The following is a 22,421-nucleotide window of genomic DNA, read 5'->3' as shown; positions in this document are numbered from 1 at the left end:
GTGGAGTCGTAAACAAGAGATGTGCTGTGCATATGTGGACATATCAGTAATATGAATTGCTATAGTTGATTTCAAGTCAATTCTTTCAGAATGCTTGATTCGAAGCAGAAATGCAAACAAAAGATACTAAATGAGAACATCCCATACAAAATTTAAATATGTCCCTCAAGAGCTCTGAGCAAAATAGTCCCGTTTTTATCGATTCTCTGGTGTCATGTTGTCAACGTACCTGTGAATTTAGTCCATCCATCCATTATCCAAACTGTTTATCCTCACGAGGGTTGCGGGCGTGCTGGAGCCTATCTGAGCTGTCTACGGGCAGTCGGCGGGCCACACCCCGAATTGGTTGCCGGCCAATCGCAGGGTACACAAAGACAGACAACCATTCACACTCACAACCACACCGAGGGACAATTTAGAGTGTTCGATTAAAATATCATGCATGTCTTTTGAATCCGGGAGGAAAGCGGAGTAACCGGAGAAAACCCACGCAGGCATGGGGAGAACATTCAAACTCCACACAGGAAGGACTGAGTCGGAATCGAACCGTGCACCTCTGAACTTTGAGGCGGACGTGCGTTGTAGATTTAGCGTTGCGTTAAAAGTTGCCTGGAGCCCTCAGGTCAAACTGTTTCTGATTGGTGTCTTTTGTGCTTGTATGACCGTGCTGGAGTTTTCTGATCATAAGCAGCAATTTGCTGAATTTGAGGAGAAAAAAAAGATTGCTGTCTCCTACCTTTTAAGAACCACCCTGTGTTGGAGATTTCTTATTGAGTGGTTGATAACAAGAACATGATGCGTAGGAGTGTGTGCAGATTGGGGGGCTGAACTGTAAATTGAACCTTGAGGAATTTTAATGGTGCAATACAGAAAAACGGGTGGGATAAGGTATCGATTCCGTCTCTCGATTTCCTGCACTGAGCCTCTGACCATTCACCCCTTCAGTGTTTTTTGACCACACTGTAGTTTGCAAGCGTGCGCTGTCTGTCATCTTATTTATTGGCTGTGTGCATTCATCTCACAGGAACCACCTTTTAACCTTTGAAAGTTCTGCACACTCCATCGCATATTGATCTGGTGTCACAAGTCATGCTGTATGCACTGAAGGGTTCACACGTGACACACAGCCCAGTGTTTCCTGGGGGTGCGGTTGTTCGTAAAGCGCAAGAGTGGATGATGATTTGATTTCTATGGTTTGCTGAGTGATCAAAGTCAAGAGGTAACATGCTTCATTCAATATGTTCCCGCTGCAACTTTGTCGGAAATAGTACAAAAAAGATTGAAATTGATGGTCAGTAGAAAGTTGTAATGTAACACATTGCCACAAATGTGGTAACACAAATTCTCTGTTAAGACAACAATAAGTCAACCATCTCTAACACGAGGTTTTGTATCGTCCATCCATCCATCCATTTTCTAAGCCGTTTCTCATCACTAAGGTCGCTGTAGCCTATCCCAGCCGACTTTGGGCAGAATGCGGGGTACACCCTGAACTGGTTGCCAGCCAATCACAGGGCTCTCAGAGACAAACAACCATCCACGTTCACACTCATACCAAGGCACAATTTAGAGTGTTCGAGCAACCGCCCATGCATATGCACATGCATAGTACCCAGAGAAAACCCACGCCGGCACGGGGACAACATGCAAACTCCACACAGGAAGGCCGGAGCCGGAATCGATCCCACGACCTCTGCACTGTGAGGCCATCGTACTAACCAGTCAGCCACAGGTGTTGGCTAATTTAATATCGCCTACCACTACCACTACACTACTACTACCTTCTGGTTAGAATATAATTGGAAGGAGGTCGAGGAGAGATGCAGCCGCCACTTTCAATCACTGTCAATAAAAAAAAAAAAAAAAACACATAATAAGAACATATTCACAAGTTGCCAACGGCCTCGTCTCATGTTGAACAACTCTAAATGCTGTCTGGTTAAAGGGTAGACACTGAAAGTTAAAAATAATAATACAGTAGTCTGTGAGGATTGGCAGCCCCAAGTGGTCCAAAAATAGTACTTGCACCTCCCATGGACATATTATTGTGTTTAGTAATGCCAAATCAGCTGTCAATGGTGCCCCAGTATGATTCCTGCGCTCCCCAATTTGACCATGACGTCTTTGTAGTTGGCTTTGTCACTGTTGGTAGGAGGTCCATACAGTCATCCTGCGCAAACACGATGATGTGGTTTGTGCTGGCAGAAAGTCCTAGATCAGCAGTGGGCTGAGTATACTGCCTTGTGAAGCCTCCGCACTCAATGCGATGATTGCTGAGTCTTTTGTGGCAGTCCTAAAAGTAAGTCAAGCACACGGTTAAATATGGAGGTTTGGACCAAGTGTCTGAGTCTTTTTGTATAAGCTGATGGGGAACCATTGTGTTGAATGCTGAACTGATATCTGAATGAAGCAGAATGCTTGCGTTTTAAAGCCTCCGTCCTCTCGCACTGTGCCGAATGATATCGAATTTGTGTGTGCACCTTGTCTAAACGAGCACTTTTAAGATAGTTTGCAGGGAATCAATGATGTATTATCAGCACACCGCTTTAGGCTCAACCATTGTTGGTTTAAATCCTAAGTGACTGCCCTGTAATTTAATTCAATGCTTATTGCAGACAAAAACTCTCGTTTGGTCTCAACTTCAATTGTGTAGAGTTGAGCTTTAAATAAGTCTGATGCTCAGTCAGTGGACATTATCGCTGATTGGTGCAGAATGGTTAAAAGGCTGTGTCAGTCAGCCAGTGAGTGTTGAGTGTCTTTTTTTGCTGCAGGCTGGAAGTAAATGGAGCTGAAAGTCCGACATTGTCAAATTTAATGACTGCTATTTTTATTCGAAAACTATTGTAGAATTAGGCTGCTGGTTATGTGCGAGGATTTGGAGGGAATTGCCTCTTTTGGTTTGAAGAAACTGCTTGCAAGTCATTGGATTAGAATTTGATTGCTAAATGTACTGTGTGATTGATGATCTGGTGGCTGTTTTCTGGCTCCACAATATCTGTGGACTTGGTGGCGAAATCAACGTGGTCAGAGAGTCAAAACAGCAAAAGAAGTCAAGCAAACATTGACACGCACATGCAGCATTTTCCTTTAAATGTATTCGCTCGCCTTCCTGTTGATGGGCTTCATGCTTCTCTCAGTGGGAGCAAAAGAGATCTCTGCTCTTCGCATCAGGCCTTTCGTCCATGAGGCCTTTTCCTCCATGCTCTCTAAAATCTGCTGTGTCAGCTGAAGCCACCCAAGAGCGCAATATGACACTTAGCACACTCATTATTACACTAATTAACATGGAATATACTCTATTTTAATGCTTTATGTTATTTTCTAACCTGGTGTTGCTCACCAACCACTACACTGTGGTTACCACCAACTTTGTACAGCCTGAAAACGGTTCCTGTATGGGTGTGTGTGTCTGTGTTTTCGATGGCGCGCCCTTCTGCCCACAACTACAAGCTTTTATAAGCGTCCTTTTTTTTTGGGGGGGGGGGGATTTGTTCCCTTCACCCAGTACATCCCCAACGATTGTGGCCCAAGGGAAAATGTTCTGTGAAAAATGAAACATGACCATTGAAGACATGTTTTACTATGTCATATATTGAACATTTTGGTGTGCGCCGTCTCCCCGAACAAAATCAGAATTCTGTCAACCCAGAGCATATCGTTGTAACTTTGTTTTAATAAACCAAGTGCTGAAACCGTGGAATATGAAAGGAATGTTTTGAGCAGATGATTAACAATTATGGAGTAATTTGGCTCAACTGAGTCTAAAAATCATATACTAGTGCGAGCGATGGGGAAAAAAAAAACACATTCAAATTCAGTTTAAAATATGTCAGTTTCATACTTCTTACTTACTTTCATACTTTTTTTTAATCCGACTAAATTCCGATGAGTACAGGCTTCGAAGACAGACAGTCTTCTCTGCTGAGTGCTTAACGAGGCATGGCTGAAACCTTTGCTAATGTACATTTGCCTGGCCACCTACAGAGAGGCAGAGAGGTCATATACATGTTGCCACGGCAACATTTCTCCCGGAAATAAATAAATAAAAGCAAAACTTTAGACCACGAGCCAGTTGAGGAAAGAAGTGGTGTCTAAGGAATGACAAAATGCTCTTTCAGTGCCTCAAAGGAACTCTGTGTACCCAGTGAACAATGGACCCTCGCTGCTCTGCTGCCTCAAACGCTTTCCTACGTCATAAAATGCCAAGCAAACAGCCCCATAGGTGCTCAAGCTCAAGAGGGGATTCACAACTTTCATACAAGATTCACCACAGTCAGACCTGTCAATTAGTTGTAAAATTTAGGAAGCGAATTAATTAACCCAAAACGCCTTATTTCAATACTTGTAGTGGAACGCTTGAAGCTCTCTTTAGATTCAAAACGAAGTTCAACCAGCTGCATGCTTGGAAGCTCTCTCGGTATGCAGAGGGACATTTTTTGCCAGCAAATGTTAAACACGTTTTTATATCATTACACAAGCTTTGCATGTACATTGCTGTGGGGCCATAAATCTGCTCTGCCTCTGCATGAGTGCTTGCACAAATGTAAAAAAAAATAAATTAAAAAAAGTAAGGGTTTAATCTGGTTTTCACGTCCTTCAAGCCATGAGAACAAATCAGCCATGTCCAACTGCTAAGCATGGAAATGAATTGGTTGCTTAAAAGTTTTTTTTATTTTGCTGCCAAATTTCAATGAAAATAAATACATTTACTCACTAACGTTCATAATAGATGTCTTTGTTCGAATTTCACCCACCAGTGGAAATGTCCTTGTTGCAATGCAGCACTCAGCCCTTCAATCTGTAACCGTCTCATTTGCATTTTTGCACACTGACTGAATATTAGCTGACTTGTTTGTGGGGTTGCAAAACGCCTGAAGGAGTGCCCGTTCAACACACATTCAGCATCTGTCTTAGTGTCATGACGTTCTCATCTTGTGATTTATCCGTGACATTGTCAATGTTTTAATTCAGGTAGTTTGTTTAAATAAGTTATATGTAAAATGTGCACATTTTAACCACATTTTCTATTTCTATCTATTTGTGGTGTTTTTAACTGATGCATTTCAGGCAATAATATTGCAATGATTGGATTGTCACCATAGGAAAAAATATAAATAGATGTAAATTAGAATGTAAAAGAATTTATATCACCATATATTGGTACTTGTTATAAATGTCTTTTTCCCCACATGTATTTACCTGACTATGTGTGAGATCTTGTCACTATGTGAAAGTAGCGTTTCAAAACAAAATGGTGGAAGCAGTGAAGTTAGCGCGAACAAGCATGAAGACAGATGTATTTATTGTTTTGATCAGGTCATGTTAAATGAAACATACATGATTAATGTAACTACAGTGGCTTCACTTCTTAATGTAAATATTAATATTTTTACTAATGCACCTTTACAGCACGAAGTTTGTACTAATTGTAGCATTGGTTCATCTGAGAATGACTTCCATATGAAATTAAAATTGATACTGTGTGAAATTGTTGATTGAATCGAAAGTGAATCGAAAATCGAATCGGGCCCTTGTGTATCAAATCAAATTGATTTTGGAAACCTGAATCGATACACAGCCCTAATATCAAACTGTCACCATTGCCCACCCGCTTTAAGTGTACAAGTGACGTATTAAATTACATTTTAAAATTCAGCTAAGCAAGTATTGACTATCAATCGCTTACTTTAATTACCCCTATGGATCTTTTGCGAGTTGAAACATCAAACATCAGCACCGTTGGAGATGTGAGTCACACATTATAGTACGTGTCTATACTTGAGTATGATGCCCCTCTATATTCACCCTTTGTGCTCCCACCTCTGATTAGTCATTCAACGCAGCTGTTCCTTGCGTCAGGCTCTGTTTCACTCACACACACACACGCTCACATTCAGACAGTGACGAAGCAGTGCAGTGTAGTACTGAGCAAGGGCCATCGATTTTACTCCATAACACACAGACGTTGCTCACCTGACGTTTGAGTAGACAGATGGGAACCACCAATAAGTGTGACTGCAACACAAGTCACTCCCATGCTGGTTGGGAAACTTGGGAAAGTCTAAGCATTAGCATACTGTCCCAATACTGTGACGTGACACTTTAATTCAGGTCTATACTGGTATATTGAAATAAAGGTTGAACACAATCTGCAATAAAACATTTGATTTATAGGGGTGCCTGCGGGCAAGTCGAGCTGATCCCTTGTGTCTCAGAAACCAGAAAAACATTTTGCATCTGACTAAATGTTTATGAGAGACGGCATTTCGTGAAATTTGTCAAAATAAAAGTCACAATTCGGAAGTGGTTCGACAGTTATGTCCCCAAAAACATTTTTTCACTGATGAGCGATTTTATCATAAGGTTTATGAAGATTGTGTAAAGACCAATAGTTTGAAATTTGTTTTTCACATCAATTTGAATGTATATGAGCTCCACTAATTGATATTATCGTTAGCATATAAAATAAAATGCACAATATTGGCTTTGGGATAATAATTGTGCAGTGTTCCCTCGTCACTTCGCACTTCAGTGCTTCGCGGCTTTTTCCAAAATCATCAAAAAATATCATTTTTTTAACGATTGCGGATGGATGCGTTGTTTCAAAAGGGTGAGTTAACGCCCAATCATGGCTTCAACTTCAGAAAACAAGTAAGCCATTATTGGTCATTTCCTGAGCCCTGAGCAACTGTGATGACATTTTCAGTCCACAGAAGTGACAAAAGGACCACCTTGTGAGATAGCAAAAAAAACCTCATATTCCTGATTATTACTGAATATATTTGGACGAGTGATGGTTTACAGAACATTTTATTGCCAGAATTTTGTCTAGGTTGACATCCCCTTTAAAGTTCCGAGGCATTTTTATTTGATATTCTAGGTTAAAAACTGAGTTGTCCAACACCTAATTGTTAAACGGGTGTTTGTCAGTGGCGTACTAATGTCTTGGCTACATCCTTCGGTCATGTGAAAAAATATCAAGCATTCAACTACATTATTATTACATTAGTTTTATTGACTACATTTTAAAAGTTGAGTTGTTGATACAGCTCTTGTATTGAATCCCAGATGTGCTTAATGTTACGGCTGCTCATCATTTACATCCTTCCACCTTAATTTCCTGCACCTTCCTCACGAGAGTTGTAATATTCGGGACATTCTGCTGCTTTGAGGCTCAGATCCCCCGATGTTCCAAGTAAAATGTTCTTTTTCGCTCTCCCCTCTAAAGCGCTTTAACCCAGTTTCCTGAACTCTTAGGAAGTCCTCTTTTGTCTTCACCTCCAAACTGTCAGTGAAGATTACTGTTTGTTCTCTGTCTTTTTGTTTTATCTCTCCAAAAAATTGTATTCTTTCTTTCCACGTCAGCTCGCACCCCGAGTGACCTTCATTGTAGCCTGTCGGGGCCCGACGTTAACGGGTTATAAAATAAGAACTAGGCTGCCTCATGCCAAAGGTATCTTCTTTGTGTGAACACAAGACCTCCGCTGAAGGCAGCTCTGTTAAACATTAACAAAAAAGACACCCACCAACACACGCACACACCTGTACTAATGTCTGGATATCGTTTACCGTTTCTGACACCTAAGAGTTATTGTTCAATTCTCATGGTATGTGTTCTATCTGATACCTTTCTTGGATTTCTCAGAGGGTGACTGGTTGATTGATGCCGTTGTAAAGTTTTGGTTGGCTCTGACAGAAAACAGTAGTCACCTTCACTGTGATCCATTCCAACGACTGAGCGGTCTTACATCATCCTTTAACCGGTACTAGTCAGTCATTAGGTTGAATATTACGGAGCATTGCCACGCACCTTTTCATTCCATTCCCTGTTATTTTCCCCCTGAACAAAGAGCCTGCTGTGCCTTTCTGCTCTCCATCAAATAACCACCTGACTAAACTGTGAGGTAGCTAGTGTCAGGGCCTCTCTTTTGTACACAGGAATGCAGCGCCAAGGTGCACAACACTGAGGAATGTTCATGCTGTTTAAATACGGCGTGACCCCCCAAAATAGATTTGTGCTTTAACGGCTGATATTTTTGTATTTATTTATTTATTTTTTTCACGTTTAGTTTTAATCCACCGGTATAGTTAATGGCAAGCAGACAAATCATTCTAAAATGCTGTTGGATGCTTAGAGACAATTCTTTTTCAATTCGGTCACTCACTTGCTTTGCTTCAGAGACAGTTTGGAAAACAGTTGTGAAGATTCCATTTAGAAGGTGACAAGGGAGTGGATTTTGACTCCTGTCCCATCCCACTTGAACGGAAAAAATTATATCCCGTGTCCTGTACCATGGTAAAAGTCCTGTACCATCCCGATCTCGTGATTAAAGGTGAAGTTCACTCCCATCCCGTGAGAATTCAGCATGATTCCCGGAATATGTCAATGTCTCTAATTCCTTTACACTGGAACTTCTGAAGTTAAAATGACTCTTCTGGCGTGACAATTCGTCATATGAAACTTCGAAGCACCATCATGTATGATGTCACATGTGATGTCAGCCTATCGCACCGAAATTTTTATGAATAAGACCAGAGGGTCGAGGCCGGACGGCGGGTGACTGACTGTCAAAAAAAGGATCAAGTGCCCAGCTCTGAACTTTACCATTCAAAATCTAAGCAGTATATGGATGTGGAGGTCCCAGTTCAGGGCGAGCTTTGTCTTTCTTTCTTTATTTATTTACAGTTGATCATTGTAGAAAGGCAAATTGAGGTTTCTCTATGATGTTGCTGAGCAGGGGCCGGACTGCATGATAGCAGATGGGTCATAGCAGGCCCAGCTGCCGCGCCACTGCTTTAATGTGCTCTTTACTGGACCCCGGCGGCTAACTGACTTGTCCATTCCGGTCGTTATGGTCGCATTGTTCCTGCTGTCTCCGCAATTTTATGTCCACTAAGGAAATCATGTGTTCATTATAGTTTGTTTATCTGTGTCATCAGTATGATCACCCAAAGGTGAAAAGCATGTTTTTGTGTGACAGGATTAGACAAAACATTGTCAGCGTAAATTTGTAGTGATCTTTTTTAGTGACTTTTACAAGTGATGTTTGCTCTCCTGTTTCATTCTGGGCCAACTATATACATTCTCCCGGAAGGATCAGCATTTTCAGCAAATGAACTACACAATGTGTATTTAAGTTTTGGGACAACTGATTATGTGTCCTACAGGAAGGACTTGAAACTCAGAAAATAAGTCGTCCTCAAACTGTTCCCTCGAACTTGCATGAAATTGTGCAATATTTTTGAAGATCCCAAGCCATTTGTATAACATATTTTTTAAGAACTCCCATGACTCTATGACAATATTAATACAATAAATATTATACCCTACACCAAATAACCCGAACACCCTTGTTGAACGTGCCGAACAATGATTTAAATACCCCAAAACGGAAAAATCCATTCCCCTTTTGAACTGGACATCTTGTTGTTTCTTTTATCAAATCCAACAGAGGGCGCCATTGCTCCATTTTAGGGCCTCTGGAGTTAGGTTACCCCACCTTTAACTTCGACATGACACTTCTAGAGAGTTCTCCCCCAATTCGTTTTCATCATGCGGCCAATCACATTGATTTTTGAAGAGCACACATTTTTGTTTTTCCATACACATTTTTCCAACACAGAGCTTAGGTTAAGGCTTCAAACTGGGCCCCCGTGCTTGTGATAGTTTTGTCCTTGTAGTTCGGCTATCTTATATCCCAAAATGTTGATTTGTTTGAAGGTTCTAATTTGTCTTTTATTGGCTGGTGACCATTTAAGGGTGCAGTTGAAGCTTGTATAGGTTCCAGCTCACCCTCAACGCTTATGAGGACAAGATGCCTAAAAAAATGGATGGATGCTCAAATCAACATAAAGCTGCTTGGATGGTCCTCCTTAATGAAATGGAGATAAATGAACTGGTGCATCTGTCGAGAGCCAAGTTCCTCCCCCGACCTGCTAATGCTGACATGGAATTCGTTTTCATGTATTCAGACTTCCCGAATGATTTGTGCGTCTGGGTTGGTGTATCATTTCCAACATGACTCGCCACTACGCCTCCCCATGGATCTGATGGTAAATTAGAAGCCAGATCAGTCAGAATTTACACAGTGAATCTTATACTGCTAATAACAAGGTAGGCTACAGATGAGATTTATGATGTCGTTCCGCTGCCACGGTGACAGAGTTATGACTGCGCAGCCGTCGGCGCAGTTTTTTTCTTCACGCTCTGAAACCGAGGACAGACCTCCAGGGGGATTTTTCTATGATATGTCTGCTTTTACAGCTCATCACTCGCTGCTGTCATCGGGCCCGGCAGATGTGACCCAGTACCTGCCGTGACTATGCTGTGGAATTGAAGACCTGTTGCGATCACTTTTTGGACAAAGCAATACAAAGGGTGTTACCTTTCAGACACGCTTCACGCTTTGAAATGAAATACTTTGCTTTATGAAACATGTTGTATGTATTATGTGTGTACACACAGAAAATCGACCATATTCCTTCGCACGTCAGTTGAGCACACAAAACACAAAGCAGTCCAATACCCCAGATAACTACCAGTTTTAATCACAAATGCTATCCCCACCCAGCAATTACCGGTATATCGGTAGAAACCCATCTTCAATATACACTGGTACCTCGACCACATAGTGGGTTTACCAAATTTATTTATTTATTTATTATTTTTTTGGGGGGGGGGAGAAGTGGGGCTCTTTTGAAATTTTTTGTTATGTGTTGTATAAGATGGCAGCAAACTTCAAAACAAGCAGCAACATGGAAACTAGTGAACAATTCTTCTTCTTGTATTTAATCAATTGATATTTTCACTTTGTTTTCGATAAGTCCGCTATCACATAATGCAAAACACCATAGATGGGCTATTTTAACTAGCATTGAGGTGTTGTTGTTGTAACCCTTGCCAAGGGGTATCTGAACACAAATGGTGCAGCACCACATGTTGACAGACCATATAAGAATATAGGCATATATTACGTCATCTCTGAAAAACAAGTTTTGATTTAATATATGCATATTGCCCTCCGGTGGCCAATGTGTACATCAGAAGAAGGCATCTTTTCATTGTTTCATCGGTCTGTTTATAGGCCTGCTAAAATCACACACAAAGCAACACATTATAACGGGGAGCCATCATTCCAGATGGGGAAAATCCCATTTAGCTTTAAAGGTTTCTTCACTAAGCTTTAATCGACTGCCTCTTGGTAGTTAGCCACCTTCTGTGGCTGCTGGCCAACAAGCAGGATTGCACTTCGCCTGAGTCACTTGTCTGCGTGCCTGCCTGCCTGCCTGCCAGCCAGCCAGTGTGACCTGTCATTGAGTTAATGACATAAGCCTTCAGTCTGCTTTTGTTCTGTTAGGAAATTTTTGGTGTTGGTCCGTCTGTATTTTTTTTTAAGGGCAATTTGCCTGTGCTGTTTCTTTCTTCTAGGACGTATTGGTGAGCACCAGAGCTGAGCACTTGACCCTTTTCTTTCCGGTCAGTCCCCCACCTCTCTTGGTACTGTTCCGGCCTCATCCCTCCAGCCTTATTCATAAAAATTGTCGCCTCCAAAAAAAGGGATCCGTGCATGACGCCGCTTGCTAATTTACTATTTAAATCCGCTTACCATATTATGGTCTTATTCGTCTACTTCTTATTCGTCTACTTATTCATCTTCTTCTTCTTCTTCGTGAACCTGCCCAATGCAACTAAGTACTCACAATTGGTGTTATAAGGATTTTGTATTTGGTATATGTGCCGAGCAGATTGGACATGAATGACATAAACCGCAGTGGGTCACTCACCGGCTTATCCGATTTGACATTATAACATGTACATCATCTGAGCACACACTGGTAAAAATAGACGCGCTAATATTAGCTTGTGTTGGTTTTGCCTTACAGTCTCCACTTTGCTGTAGCGGTACGTTCTCTTGTTGAGTTGCCTCCTAAAAAGTTTCCAACTCGTACTTGCTGCGGTGTGAATCGAGAAGACTGCCGTTCTCGTCCTTGTTCTGTACGTTAGCTTGTCTTGTGACTGATGCAGGTGGGAACTGACGCAATCCAAGGTGATGAGAGCTGAGCCAAACTGATACAATGCTGAGGAAAAGCACCAAAAGTATGGAAAATATAACAAGTTGATGGAGAGATGCCATTACAAATTTGGCCATAAGCAAAGGATAAAAGTTTTGTACACACTAGTCAGAAAATATATACATTGTTGACACAACACTTACAAACATTTGGGAGTTTGGGAGAGACTGTGAGCAAGACCACCAGAGACCAACATCAGTGACGTTACAAATGTTCTTCTGGTTGTTTGAAGAGAATTCCTCACAGATAGACTTTAAAATGTTTCCCAGAGTTTTCCTGGAAGAGTGGACTCTGTAAAGCTGCAAATGGGGGTCCAATTCCATAACCCCTCCACCTCCCCCCTCCCCTTCCTCCAGCGCATTCACGTGCATTCCTTGGCACGTTCCAAAATGTTTTCGTGAGCGTCCATACCCCCGCCCTTTGTAACGTTCAAGTCAACTATTTCTCTTTCGACCTCAAGAACAATAAATCTCCACTCTTAGTGTGTGTATGTTGATGTCTGCGACACATTAGCTGGGTGATTTAAGCTCAGGAGGGCGGATGCTTTTCCTTGGGGAAACCCAGTTTGCTACCGGCATGGCTGGCTCTCCTCCTTACAGGTCAAAAGGCTCTTCAAGGCACTTTTCTTTTTGTCTGATTCTGTTAAGGCGTTGGAGTGTATGCTCGTCTGTGACGACCATACACCTTACGATAAGTGAAAGGCACTAGTCCATTCCAGCATCATGTGAGTACAGAGGAGATAAATATGCGCTTTTATGAAGGACCCTCAGACAAATATGCAAGTCTGGTTTCCTGTTGAATTCTGCTGCTGGCGTGCACATGCTTGGTATCACCCACGTCTCAAGCACACGCCCAGGCACTCCATCTGCATCACTGCTGTGGCACACGGGAAGAATGCAGCTTCCCATTGCGGATACTTATGGTGCGCATTTGTGACAGGAACTGTAAATTAGTTTCCCCCCGCTGGACAGAAGTGGAGGAACAGTTGAAAGGCGCATGGTGTGGATTTTGGGATGTTTTGTGGGGAGAATCTGTGGGCCAGAAAGGAAGCAGGCCCTGCCCCTGAGGTGACATATTTCTTCCTGCAATAACATCTCCTTGATGTGTGTGCGGTGTCTTGGTGTGTGCAATGTGGATTGTGGAACATTGGATCAGTTGGACGGCCACGTATGTTGGATATGGCTAGAGCCTCTCGGAATGACATTAAATCAATTTTTAAAAGGCTGTGATAAATGATTGAAGCGCTCTTTGACACTGGCTTTATGTGATATAAAATATGCATGTGATCTTGGCTAAATGCTCGTGGCCCCAAAACGCAATGATGTATGTCTCTTGGACTTGCCATCGGTCTGAATTTTGAAGCAAAAAAAACGGAGAAAGCACGCACTATTTCTTACCTCTAATATACATATATATATATATATATATATATATATATATATGTATATGTATATGTATATATGTATATATGTATATATGTATATATGTATATATATATATGTATATATATATATGTATATATATATGTATATATATATATGTATATATATATATGTATATATATATATGTATATATATATATGTATATATATATATATATATATACACTTTCATATGTCCAGTTGTTTCCAAAATATTCCTCCAAATAATCCTTAATCTTGACGGACATTTTGAGAGCAGAATAGAATTCGGTTGGACCAACTCCGCCAGTGCAATCATTTCGACTGCGTCTGTCTCCAAGCAAAATGACTGTATTCTTCAGAAGAATCCTGCGAGATACTAATAATTGAGCTCAAGGACGTGAGTCGTATCACTGAAGCAAATTCATCTTCGCCAGCTGCCATTAAGGACAAAAGCTTCAAGCTGTATGTGTCAAATTCTATTCATAACTATGAATAAGATGTAACTCTTATCAACGCAGAAACTCAAGTCTACGTTGTATGCATCCAGACTTCAATATGCAGCAATTAGTACAAGCAATCATTTGATGTAGTTACTTTGCTCATATCGTAATGAGCATAGAGAATAGAAATTGCGATTGACTCTATCACTTGCATTACTTTACAATAATTTTAGTTTCCCGTTCTGTTTCACTTTGTCACAATAAATTGTGTTTTTTTTGTTTCGGTTATTAGTCCTAATCATATTTTTCTTCTCTACCACAAAAAAAGCCAAAGAAAAAGCAAAACCTGCCTATGAAGTTAGTCTCATAAAATATGTTGAAGAATGGCGTATTTCATTGTTGCTGATGATGGTGGTAATTAGAGCTAAATGTTTTCTGAGGTAGTGCTTGTGAAGTTCTAGTTGTAATCTGGCAATATTTACCGTAAATTACAGTGTTGGAATGGCCACTTCAACCTGCGTTACAAAGCACCAAGAATGTTGAAAATTGGACTGGGGGAAGAGTGTTTTGTGCTGGAAAAAATAGCATCTGGTCAAAAAACACCTTGCAATAAGAATAAAACAATATAACTTTATTAAGTTTCCCAACGTTCTCCTCGACCCTTTCGTTTCATCTTCTACTCACTCCGATTGGCTGACAAGTTTTAGTTATAAATTGTAGATGAATACTGTAATGTTTGAAATCCTGACATTTGTCCTAAAAACTCGACTTAACTAGTGCATTAACTAGTGGGTTCGTGTGCGCATTCTTGCTTGAATCGATCGACGATATTTTTTATTTTTCGGAAGTGATCATATGAGCTTGAGTTTAACACATTCACTGCCATTGACGGGTTTAGACGTCCAAAAGTACATTCCATTTTTCTGCGCTGGCAGTGAATGATTGTCAATAAATTCAAACTATTGCTCAGAACGCTTTTATACTATAAGAGGTTGTAGAGGACAAGAGTATTAATGTGCATGTGCATTTTGGTTGCGATTGCTTGCCTTATAAGACAACTGATCTGACAAAGCGAGAAATATAATGCTAGCAATATTAGTCACTACTTTTTGCTGAGGAAGGGGGGGGGGTATTTTAGTACGGGTGTCATTTTTACATGCAAACCTATTATATAAGTGCCAATGTTAAGCTCATCCAACTGTCCCATTAAGTTATGTTGTAATTTACTGCCAGCTGCCACGACTTAATTCGCTCTTTAATAACAAGAACAAAGCCTTCCCCACCCACTGTGCTTGAGTGAAACGTTGAATTCGCTGTTTGTTTGTTTTAAAAATGGGCGTGGAGGCTGCTACAGTAATCATTCGCAGCGCTCTCATTTTTCCCCTTTCGTGTCAGTGTTTATTTATTTATTTAAAGTTTATTACTATCTCCAGACAGATTCGCGTCGTAGGGGTTAATTTAGCGCGGAGGGAGGGGGAGGAAGGGGGTTACAAGGAGAGTAGGAGGGCGCACACTGGGCCAGTTGTGCTGGTCACTCCCGCACCGCAGAGGCGATGGCCTTTTTTGTTGTCAAGAGCTCTCTTGTCTTCGCCCAGGACACCCTCTCGCATTCACAGTCGTGACAGTGGCGCACCAAAAAAGTGGGGAGAGATGCATTTTGAAAAGCGCCATTCTCTCCCGGCTGGGTGGTGAACGTGGGCGCCCTAAGGAGAAAAACTTGGACACGAAGAAGAAGACGAACACGCGGATGAGTTGCTGGATTTTGTAAACATCTCGTTACGTTTGCGGATCAGCCACTCCAGGTCTTTCACGCATCGCCCTTTACGCACTAACTTGCCGTAAACGCCGGTGCACGCTGTCATTGTGGATTTGTCTCGGGTCTGGACCGGTGGCGGTTATGGTCCAATGATGTGACGTCATCTTGGTGATTAAGAAGGACAAACTTCTGGATCTCTCTCGCTAAACGATGCCGGTTGATAAACTGACAAACATGGAGGAAAAACTGTGGATATTGGAGGACCTCAATATGATGTACATCCGTCAGATTGCTCTCAGTTTGCAGGTAAAAAGTTGCTGCAAGGCGACCGACCTTTTCGCACAAAACGCATTTCGATCCCATATTGTTTATCTGTTGTGCCTCTACAAAGGTAATAACGGTCCGATTAGAGCGATACTAAGTGGACGTTTATTATTGCACCATGCTGTCGTGTGGAACTGCACTTATTTCATGCTGACAGCTGTTCCTAACATTCAGTAACTTTATTTTGCTTCAAAACTAGTTTGAGTGTTGTCGGGTAAAGTAAAAAAAAAACAACATACATGCATATTAAACATCAATCAATGTCTTTGAAATGACATTGCTCTTGTTATACGTTGTTTGCAATGACTTTTATTTCTTTCACTTCAATAGGTACAGCAACCTTATAACATGTTTTGCTACTTTCCCAAATCTAAGGTGCATCTCTTAATGTGTACAGTTAGTTTGTTAGTAAAAGGTGTTTGAATTCTCTCCTTTGATTTCTAATCGTCATACACCTTGCATTATTTTCCACATGGCCACTCCATTAGGTACGGCTGCACATATTAATATCAATACAAGATTGTCACTTTATGAAATCAGTAATGTTAACTAATTGTTTGCAAAAGTGTAGAACTGCATTTGAGAGGTGGTTGTAACATTTGTAATATATCTCCCCGTACAACAGCAAATATAAACAAGCTGTGCGGGCAATGATGCAATGAACTTAAATTTCTCCATCTACCCTTTCTGTGTCTTTTCCAGGCTTCTTATACCACTCATTCACGCTAGTTAAGACACAGTCGCAGTTGTTAGTGTCTTTTTATTTTTTATTGACCCCCCAGTTTGCTTGTTAGCAGGTTCAATGACAGCCGAAATCTATTTTCAGAATACAGTGCATCCCCTTTGGTTGCCCGTTGAGCCTGCAGCTGTGCCTTGGTGTTGTTGAGTCCACGCAGGGGTTGTGTAGTCATACTGACGCTGGCGCGCACGTTATACAGCGAGCAACACTGTGCATGCCATCCATCCTCTCGGGGTTCACACGCAGTGCACAGCTGCACATTTCGGGCCTCACGGGTCCATCTGGGAGCGTCTGTCCACACGTGTCCTATTGAGTGTGCATTTGTGTGTGTTGCGCATTGTGTTTGGACAGAGGATGTGGGGGTCATGCCAGGCTGCCAGTGACATGAGTATGCAAACACAAACAATCCCTGTCTCTACTTTTAAAAGATGGAAAATGGTCTCTTTCTTATCAGTTGGCTGGAAGTCGACGTTGGCTGGATTTTTGGGGGAGTCATCAATGTGAAAAGAAAGTGTCTGCAGTGCAGATGTGCAACAGTTTTTTTTTTTTTTTTATCTTTTAGGTGATTTGTGAGTCTGACATGAAAAGTACACCACACAGGGATTCACTTTCTTAGAGAAGGATACGAGAAAGCCAATTTCCATTTATTATTATTATTTTTTTTTTTTTATGAGCCATCATTTTTTTGTGCTTTGACTTGCAAGAGCCAACTTGAGATAGTGGAGCTGCATGGTCGCAGGTGACCCAAATCATTTCAGTAAATATTCTTTACAAAACAGGCTTCATGCTGTTGAGCTGAAGGTTACTGTCAAAGTAAACATAAAACAACGAGAATCACACATTGTCTATTTAAAGCAACCAAAGAGACCCCATTATCTGATTGCAAACAGATTTGAGATTGCGATACAATTATTCTTGCGTTACGAGTATGGTCGAGGAATTAATTGAAGTCTTATCTCAAGGAACCAGTCTAGTACTTTTCTGACGAGCTTGTTATGCCTTGGGGCAATCCAGAGATCACGGGGTCTGTTTGGCCTAAGTTGATCAGTCACTAATAAACGTATTAGTTCTTGACACAGAGCGTGCATTTGTTTCGCTCTCACATGAAAGTAGCACTTTGTCTTAATGCTGAATCTGAACAATTATCATGTGAAATGAAGCCAGACGTTTTAAACGGAGCTGCTTTAATGCATTTTTTAGGAGAGTGGAAAACAATCGTCTCCCGTCTGTACGTCGCCACACGGAGGGGGTCAGTATTTGGCAGAAATATATCAATTTCCACATTGTCGACTTTGCCATCTTCCTCACCCACTCGCTTGTTTGCTCTCCCTCCCCCCGTGTACCCCTCAGACTGGGTGGTTTTATGAGACAGGGATTCTTTGTGTGAGCCTGAGCTGTACAGTTTGCTGTCTAACTGTAATTTGTGGAGGTTTATTTGCTCCCATAAAATCTCTTGCTTGGATCATCACAAGTTGCCGTTATTACAGTTTGGGATTCTCCCTCCGGTCGTATATACCTGGAATCCGCGCCCACTTCATGACTCTCATAGGAGTCCAGTGTGTTCTTTAACGCTGTGAAATTGCATAGGCTGTCCTAATAACCTGTTGCATGAACTGATGAAGCATTCTTTGTTGAAAGGTGAAACTAAGACAAGAAGAACAATCCAATTGCAATCGATTTAATGCCCTGAAAATGAAATGACCAGGATGAATGAGAATTTTATAAATGTAAGAATGCTTTTTTTTTTGTCTCAACTTGTCTCCACAAAGTTCAAAATGTCAGTGCATTGATATTTTATTTTTCTACACTGAAATCGGCATACGTTGAGAGTTTTGATTCTGACTATATCAGCGGTAATATGCATTTATCACCATTTATCTGCTCCAATTTTTTTCATTCTTTATCGAGAGTGGCCTGCACTTGGTTAATTAAAAGTAAATTACGACAGTCAGCCTTCATTTTAGGATTCTTCGCTGATCTTCAAAACAAACTAACTGTTGTGCATACACTGTATGTGCTTTGAAGGTTCTTCAGTTCTGACATCCAATGTAGATATGGTTGTTAGGACGCATACTATATGCAGGAAACCTCAGAGAGTTTAATTATGTGAAAGTGCCGATCCAAACGAGATTTTTTGGGGGGCTGAGCGCAGCCTTGTTTTTTCTGTACTTGTCATCCCATTAAAAAAAAAAAAAAAAAAACAGTGCTGAGGCATTCTTCAGGCATATAATTGCTTGCTCAGGAGTTACACGAGCAGGCATTGTTATTTTCATTCCGCGTAGCAAGTCTCTTTCCGACACTTCACGTTTTAACAGGTCCGTAGTAGAAATGACTGCATTCTTGGCTTCTGTGCTCTTTCCTCTTTACCCACAAATCTCTCACTTCATTGCTTCTTCCTGAGTCACAAGTGCAAGGCGGCCCGGCGTCCACAGAATGCAGGATTCCCCCCTCAAAGCGAGAGACGGCTGATGGGAAGCAGGAAATGGTCTTTGGCAATTACTGTTTCCCGCTGGGAGTGACATCATGATAGCATTGAACTCTTTACCATGAATAGACTTAAACACAGCATTTCCTGTCACCGGATACACGAATATACTTTTTGTTTTGTTTTTTTTAATCTAACTTCTGCCTGGTCTCTTCCCCCTGGCATGTTATTCTCACACTTCCTCACCATGGCTAATTCTCCCCTACCCTCTCATTAAAAGTCCGACGGCCTTAGATGGACACTTTCGCCCCTTGTCTAATTTTAGCATTCGAATTGACCTTGGATGTGTATCAGCGCAGTGGCAGCGTCGAATAAGGACATTGGATTTTTAAGGTCATGAAAGTGGGCACCTGTAATAAAAGCAGGATTCTCACTGATCATTTCATTCTGCAAGGTATCCATTGTTAGGGAAAGTAAAATCCTGGGTTGGGGTGACCCCCCACGTGGCTGCTGCCTAGAGGAATATAGACTCGGACACAAAAGCAGCCAGAGTTAACAAAAAAAACCCAAAACAGTGCAGGCACAAAGACTTTTCCTGATAACATCATCAGAGGCACTGGATTGTGTAGCGGTGCCAGAAACAATGTAAAACATCCAATAATATGAAAGTGGAATTCAAATAAATGCATTGCATCTATGCGGGGGGTCCAGTGGGGTCAACCAAGAACATTATAACCTGTGAATAACGACACATGTCACTCTTTTGTTTTAGAGCTGTAGAACTCAAGTTTCATGTTGCGTAAATTCTTCTATGTTCCATTGAGAGAGCGAGAAGTGCCAACTTTTTTCCGTGCCTCAGGTTGTACCCTATTCCCGTTTTATAGCCACTTCATCTCCAGTTTATTTATGATCCATTTTTAATCACTGAGTGTGGTTGTTTCTGTCATGAATTCATCTAAACTTCTCCTTTCAATTATGTGGTGGTTTACGTCGATGAAAATTGTGCTCTGCAGCTTTGCTTAGCTATTGAGTTTGACATGAGTGACTGAATGATTTTACCTGTACTGGAAAGTGTGACATTATTGTGGCGTCAACAACGGTCAAACGTGCAATATCCGACATGTAACTTTGAAGTCTTTTACCAGTTCCATGAAGCTACCAGTCAAGGTTTTGTCGGCTTAAAGATGTTCTCAGTTTCATAATCTCCAGTTGCGGGAAGATACATTTGAAAATTGACAAAATAGTTGCCAAATGCAAGTTGGATGCAAAAACCCAGAATACAAATGCAATTCACAAATATATTTGCTGTTGAATCTCGCCGAAGATGAAGACCATGACTCACAATGCTAATTTGAAAAAGCATACTGTTAAATGTTTGCAAATTCTCCTCACCCTTGAACAGTGCTTCTCAATTATTTTCTGTTACGCCTTCCCCTTCAACAAGAAGAAAACAATTCACAACCCCCCCCCCCCACCACCCACTCTCCGCCGCAACTATAAATAATAGCATTTTCGTTATAAAACCAACCTACACCATAGAGTTAATACTCGCTGCGCACAATGGGCAAGGAGAGCGCCACTGCCAACTACTGGAGTGGATGTGCAATTACACTTTATTGTAGTACGGCAGAAAAAAAAAAAAGCATGTTCCCCGGGTTCACATGCGCCCCCTTCAGCATTGCACCGCCCCCACTATTTGAGAAGCACTGCCCTAGAATTTTCTCGTGACGATTCCATACTCTGGTCATGCATGCTTTGAACACTTGGCTCTTGATGAATGACAGTGTTCCACTTAAGTCCATTAGTGGAAAGAGTCCGACACAAGGACTGGAACATCTTAGCCATGGTAGCTGAACCCCTGACATGCTTTATGATGAGCAGCAAGTTTCTTGCTGGTGTCATGTTTGACCTTTCACACGCTCCCCAATATGCTAAATCCGGCAGCAGTCATGCCTTAAATAACGGCAGATTCCCAACAGAGCTTACTTATCTGGGGTCTTTAGCCCTGCTGAAGGTACATGTGTCATTTTGCACCTTTTTTCATTGTCTTTTCTCTCCGTTGCATTGAGAGTTTGATCTCAGTTTCTGTGTCCACCTCACGCATCGTAAATGGGAGCCCCTGAGAGGCCAGAGGTCAAGTTGACAGCATTTAATCCCTGTCTGCAGTCAGACAGTATGCACTCGAGCAAGACTGATGAATCTCTTCCTTGTTGATGAATCTGCTCTGCCAGCAAAGGTTAATCCTATTTGTACTGAAACCAGAAAACAAAGCACGTAGGCTCCGCTGGCTCACCTGGTGTGGAATTCATTATGGGCAAGAGCTGAGTCTTTGCCGTTGTGTCCGTTCTGTAAAGCATTGCTCAGGAGTGCCTTGGGAATTTAAAATTGGCCACAAATTGAGCTTGGGCTAAGGTTGTTATTCAGTGCCACCGTCACATGAAATTTGTCCACAGTGTAATTAAATTCTTCTTCCTATTTTTAGAGCCATAGTCATCTGATATTTTTTCTGTTCACTACAATCAAACTTCTAAATTAAGATGTATTAATCACATACACAGTTATACATAGTATTATGCAATGTGTTGTGAAATGATTGCAACATGGCTGACCTGGTTACAAAACAAGCAATCTGAATGAAGTAGTAGTATTATGCTACATTCACACCACATGCTTTTGAGCGTCCCACTTCGCTTCATTTGCTGGCGTTTCACCGCGGAGTTGTTCCCAACGTATCCGCTCGGGGATTTGCTTTGTGACAACGAGCGTTTCTGGTTGCAAACAAAGAAAAAAAAAAGTTTCAACATTGCATTCAAGTGGCCGACACTGTGCTAAAGGTAATGGAAACAATATTGCCGTATTGGTAAAGTTCAACAGCCGTAAAAAAAAAAAAAAAATGTAAAATATTCCAGGCACACCAAGCTCGTGGTAAGCTCGCCGTGTTGTAAAGCTCTGGATGTCAACAATAATTTTCTCTTCCATTCTTTTTTCTTCTCTTTTCAAACAACCCGCCTACTGTGATGTAGTACATGCTGGAGCTGATTGGGTGCCGCGACGCGCGAAGAAAGTAAAATTTATTTTACAGTGCAGAAAGCGCGACTGGGCGAATTTTGGGTGCTTCGCTCCAAACGCATCATTTGCGTCGCCCTGCACGTAATCGCGCCGGCTCGTGCTAACTCCATTGACTTCAATTCAATCGTCGTCCCGGAAACGGTGTGAAGCTAGCATTAGGTAAAACGTTTCCAATTTTTTTTCAACCACGGCT

At 41.5% G+C, this 22,421-nt stretch overlaps 1 protein-coding gene across 2 annotated transcripts in view; it reads left to right on the top strand.

Annotated features, from left to right (window-relative positions):
- The window catches only part of rtkna (rhotekin a), a 63,102-nt gene that overhangs the window by 2,797 nt on the left and 37,884 nt on the right, over window positions 1-22,421 (top strand). The window contains exon 1 of one of the 2 annotated variants that reach the window (XM_088292328.1): window positions 15,441-15,977. The exons of the other annotated variant lie outside the window; for it this stretch is intronic. Coding sequence (XP_088148454.1) covers window positions 15,882-15,977 — 96 coding nt within the window. The 5' untranslated portion in view covers window positions 15,441-15,881. Of the gene's footprint in view, window positions 1-15,440; window positions 15,978-22,421 lie in introns of those variants that run through there. 2 annotated transcript variants of the gene reach the window in all.

The sequence above is a fragment of the Idiotropiscis lumnitzeri genome, chromosome 1 (genome assembly GCF_059441095.1).
Source record: "Idiotropiscis lumnitzeri isolate Australia: NSW breed Sydney's pygmy pipehorse chromosome 1, RoL_Ilum_1.0, whole genome shotgun sequence".
NCBI lineage: Eukaryota > Metazoa > Chordata > Actinopteri > Syngnathiformes > Syngnathidae > Idiotropiscis > Idiotropiscis lumnitzeri.
The sequence above is the reverse complement of the archived record's forward strand: the minus strand, read 5'-3'. Positions and strand labels throughout refer to the sequence as shown.